Source organism: Lepidochelys kempii, chromosome 1 (assembly GCF_965140285.1).
Source record: "Lepidochelys kempii isolate rLepKem1 chromosome 1, rLepKem1.hap1, whole genome shotgun sequence".
Lineage (NCBI taxonomy): Eukaryota > Metazoa > Chordata > Testudines > Cheloniidae > Lepidochelys > Lepidochelys kempii.
In genome coordinates this window covers 3,516,749-3,521,272 of record NC_136380.1, presented here as the reverse complement: position 1 = coordinate 3,521,272, position 4,524 = coordinate 3,516,749, and the positions used below count along the sequence as shown (strand labels likewise).

Sequence of the window (4,524 nt, the reverse complement as noted above, 5' to 3'; positions counted from 1 at the left end):
ATTTCTGAGTTCCTTGTGTTACATAATACAGTACCCTAGTCTATGGGTCGGGCCTGCATTCCCTGTTCAGAGAGGATCACTTTGCATTTGACTGCATTAAAACATTTTGTTTGCATGAGTCCAGCTCACAGAATGTTCCAGATCAATCAATGTACATGCCCTGGCCTCCTCATTGTAACCACTCTGCCAATCTTTAGGATATCTGCTAATTTTATCTGCAGTGATTTTCTATTTGCTTGAAGATCATTGATGAAAATATTGAATAGCATCAGGCCTAGAATTGATCCCTGCAGAAACTCACTCCAAACAGCCCCATTCACTAACAATGGCCCATTCTGCTTTCTGAGATCTATCAGTTAGACAGTTTGTAGTCCATTTAACATATGTTCTACTGATATTGTACAGTGTTTATTTTTTTATCTGAATGTTTTCCCTAGTAAATCAAATGACTCATAGAAATTGAAGTCTATTGCATCTGTGTGATTCCCTTGATCAACCAAATGTGTTCTCTCATTAAAGAATGAAATTGGGTTTGTTTGTCAAGACCTGTTTTCCATAAATCCAATCATTGACTGTCATTAATTATATTCCTAGACTTTTTTAAACTAATCCCAGACCAGCTTTTCCACTGCTTCTTTTTTAAAAGCTTTCTCTTTATTTTTAATTGTTTAAATTTAACACAGTGCTGTCCTGTATATGCTTTTTCATATATATGTATTTTATCACCTGATGTGATATGAGTACCTTGTACTGCTTCTTTCCAAATGCAGAACAAAAATATTTCTTGAACACATCTACCTTTTCTGCAACATTAACAAGTTTCCTTTCTCCCTCTAGGAATTGGCCTAAACCTTTTCTAGGATTTCTTTTCTTCATAATATACTGAATAACCCCCTTCTTGTGACCCTTAGCCCTGCCAAGCACGGATTTCTCCCTGATACCTTCATATTCCTTATCAACTTTCATAAATTCCAATTTGTATTGTTTGTTATCTATTTTCCCTTTTTACAGTTGGTTATATGTTGCTTCCTCCCCACCTCCACCCCAATTGCTGCCTTCCCTTTGCCACTGAAAGGGCTTTTTAGCTAACGTTGTCCACTTTCTTGACTGTGGTATTCATTCCCATTTTTCTGTCTAAAGTTTTCCTCCCAATCAGTTTTATTGATATTTTGTCTCAGCTTAGGGGAATTAGCCCTTTTAAAGCACTAAGTGTCTATCGATGTTACTGGTAGGGAACTGTTCTCTGTTTCTCCATTTGAATGTAATCAGATCCATTGTTTATTTTCTTCTTCTCTATCATATGCACCCTTCTTTGTCTCTTCTCTAAACTAAACAGTCCCGGACTATTCAGTCTGTCTGTATCTGGCAGCCTCCCCCATTCTCATAGCCAGTCTCAGAAACCCCCTTTCTATCTGCTATACACTTTTTAGAGACTGAGTGACCACAACTGAGCGTGTGTCCAGAGCAGTTTATCCTCCATCCCCTTCCTTAGGTATCCGAACATTGTCTTTGTTTTGGCCACTGCTGTGAATGAGCAACTGTTTCCATGGAGTTGCTATCAACGATGCCCGGGTCTTTTTGCTGAGGTATGTTCTCATTGGGATGTTTCCTCAGCACACAGCTTGGCAAAGGTTTGTTTTTTCTACTCAGATTTTGAGCAACTATGTGAATGGGGAACTCCCTACAGCATGGACTCTCTAGCTTGGGTTTCATTGCTTCATTACATAATGGATAGATGATGTATAAACAGTATCCACACTTGTGTTTCCTCTGGTGCCTATGAAGGTTTCCCACACCATGATATGTAGGAATTATTGACACATGGAGCACCATGAAACATGGAATTGGCATTAGTAGGGTCAGTTTATAATTCATTCCTCTGAATAATGAAAATATTATTTCTCAGTGTGTGAAGAGCGACCGATCTGCTTCCCCCATGAGAACAGCCCCCAGTAGTGCATGTAGTGACTCACATTAACACTGTCTCTCCATCCAGGTATTTGTCCTGCAACCATCATGCTAGACCCTGGGCACATACAGGGGAACATACGGTACATGCAGGAGACGCCGTTCTGCCTCAGAGTTGGACACCTTCCCCCCTACAACATGTCAGATTCCAACATAACCAACTTCACCAACCCCTCCACCTTCATCCTGCTGGGCATTCCTGGCCTGGAGGTGGCCCATGTCTGGATCTCCATCCCTTTCTGCACCATGTACATCATAGCTGTCTTGGGGAACTTCACCATCCTGTTCATCGTGAAGAGGGAGCCGAGCCTCCATGGGCCCATGTACTATTTCCTCTGCATGCTGGCTGTCACCGACCTGGTCCTGCCTACATCCATCCTGCCCAAAACGCTGAGCATCTTCTGGTTCAATTCCAGGGAGATAGATTTCAGTGCCTGCCTCACCCAGATGTACTTCATTCACTGCTTCACAGGGATGGCGACTGGGATCTTCGTGGCCATGGCCTTGGATCGCTATGTGGCCATCTGCGATCCCCTGAGACATTCCACCATCCTGACAAACCCCATGGTTGCCAAGATCGGCCTGGCCATGGTTCTGCGCAGCAGCATATTTGTACTGCCCTATCCCTTCCTGGCAAGGCAGTGGCCATATTGCAGAACCAACATCATCCCCCACACATACTGCGAGCACATAGCTGTGGTGAAGCTGGCCTGCGCTGACATCCGAGTCAGTAATTACTATGGCCTCTTTTTGCTATTCTCTGGGATGGGTCTGGATATGCTTTTTATCACCGTGTCCTATATCCAGATCCTCAGGGCCGTCTTCAGCCTCCCCACAAAGGACTCCCAGCTCAAGACTTTTGAGACCTGCATCTCCCACCTCTGTGCTATCTTAACCTTTTACGTCCCATCTCTCTTCTCCTTCCTCACGCACCGGTTTGGCCACAATGTGCCCCTGCATTTCCACGTTCTCATGGCCAACGTGTACCTCCTGGTGCCCCCCATGCTAAACCCCATCATCTATGGTGTGAGGACCAAACAGATCCGGGACAGGCTGCTCTGGCTCTTTACTCATAAAGGGACCTAAAGTTTTCTCCTGGTGCTCTTGCTTTCAGACTGAGCTCCATACAGAACTGGCTGGTGATGTGGTGCCGGACCCTCTTCCCTGAATCACTTACTGGATAGTCAAAGAGACATGAAACCCTTTCCTGACCTGAGTGTACTGTATTAGTGGAACAAACTGGGGAATTCATCTGTGTATAACTCATCAATTCACAGGGTTGCCATCTTTGTAATTGCTGGTATCTGGACTCCAGCCCCTGCCACACCTCTCCTGCTAAGGCTTCGCCCCTGCTCTGCCTTTTCCCCCACAAGGCTCCTCCCCTGTTGCTCGCTCTTCTTGTCCCCTCCCCCTGTCACTTGATGGTTCATCTTCACCTGCCTCCCCCTCCCCAGCTACAAGGGAACCATTTCAGATTTTGTTTGGGGGGGTGGTGCTCAATTTTAACCATGATTCCAGTGTCTATTTAGGCACTTTAAATCTGTAGTTCTTTTGGCAGATAACTTAACAATTAGCTCACAGAAGCGCTGTATCTAATTCCTATATAAAGGAAAGAAAAATAAATAAATATTAGACCCACTCAGCTCTAATACTAACATGTTCTGATATTTTGTGGCAAGTCACTGAAAGGACACTGGTTAGGTTTAGAAATTTAATGTCTATTCTTACTTTGTTACTAAGTCTGAGAAGAGAGAGACCCTTTCAGGACTCCTGGGTTCCATCTCAGCTCTGGAAGGGGAGTGGGATCTACTGGGTTACAGAGGGGGCAGATGTATCTGGGGTCTATATAAGAACATCAGAATGGCCATACTTGGTAAGACCAATGTTCCATCTAGCCCAGTATCCCGTCTTCCAACAGTGGCCAATGCCAGGTGCCCCAGAGGTAATCAACAGAACAGGTAATCATCAAGTGATTCATCCCCTGTCATCCCCTCCCAGAGTCTGGCAAACAGGCTAGGGACACCTTCCCTGCTTATCCTTGCTAATAGCCATTGGTGGACCTATCCTCCATGAATGTCTCTAGTTCTTTTTGGAAACTGTTATATTTTTGACCTTCACAACATCCTCTGGCAAAGAGTTCCACAGGTTGATTGTGAAGAAATACTTTATTTTCTTTGTTTTAAATCTGCTAGCTATTAATTTCATTGGGTGACGCCTAGTTCTTGTGTTATGTGAATGAATAAATAATATTTTCTTATTCAATTTTCCAGATCACTTGTGATTTTGTAGACCTCTATCATATTCCCCCTTAGTCATCTCTTTTTGAGGCTGAAAAGTTCTAGTCTTTTTAATCTCTCCTCATATGGGAACTGTTCCATACCCCTAATAATTTCTGTTGCCCTTCTCTGTACCTTTTCCAAATCCAATAAATCTTTGATGAGATTGGGTGACAAAATATGCATGCAGCATTCAAACTGTGGGCATAGCATGGATTTATATAGAGAGAATATGATATTTTCAGTCTGATTCTCTATCTCTTTCTGATAGATTCCCAAC

At 43.4% G+C, this 4,524-nt stretch overlaps 1 protein-coding gene across 1 annotated transcript; it reads left to right on the top strand.

Moving 5' to 3' along the window:
- Window positions 1–2,055: 2,055 nt before the first annotated feature.
- Window positions 2,056–3,054, top strand: LOC140914594 (olfactory receptor 52E4). Its single transcript, XM_073352821.1, has one exon. The coding sequence runs from the start codon at window positions 2,056–2,058 to the stop codon at window positions 3,052–3,054; it is 999 nt and encodes a 332-aa protein (XP_073208922.1).
- Window positions 3,055–4,524: the final 1,470 nt, after the last annotated feature.

What these genes read in the sequence shown, in the direction of transcription:
- LOC140914594 (XM_073352821.1), top strand. Translation starts at nt 2,056, where the DNA reads ATGCAGGAGACGCCGTTCTGCCTCAGAGTTGGACACCTTCCCCCCTAC.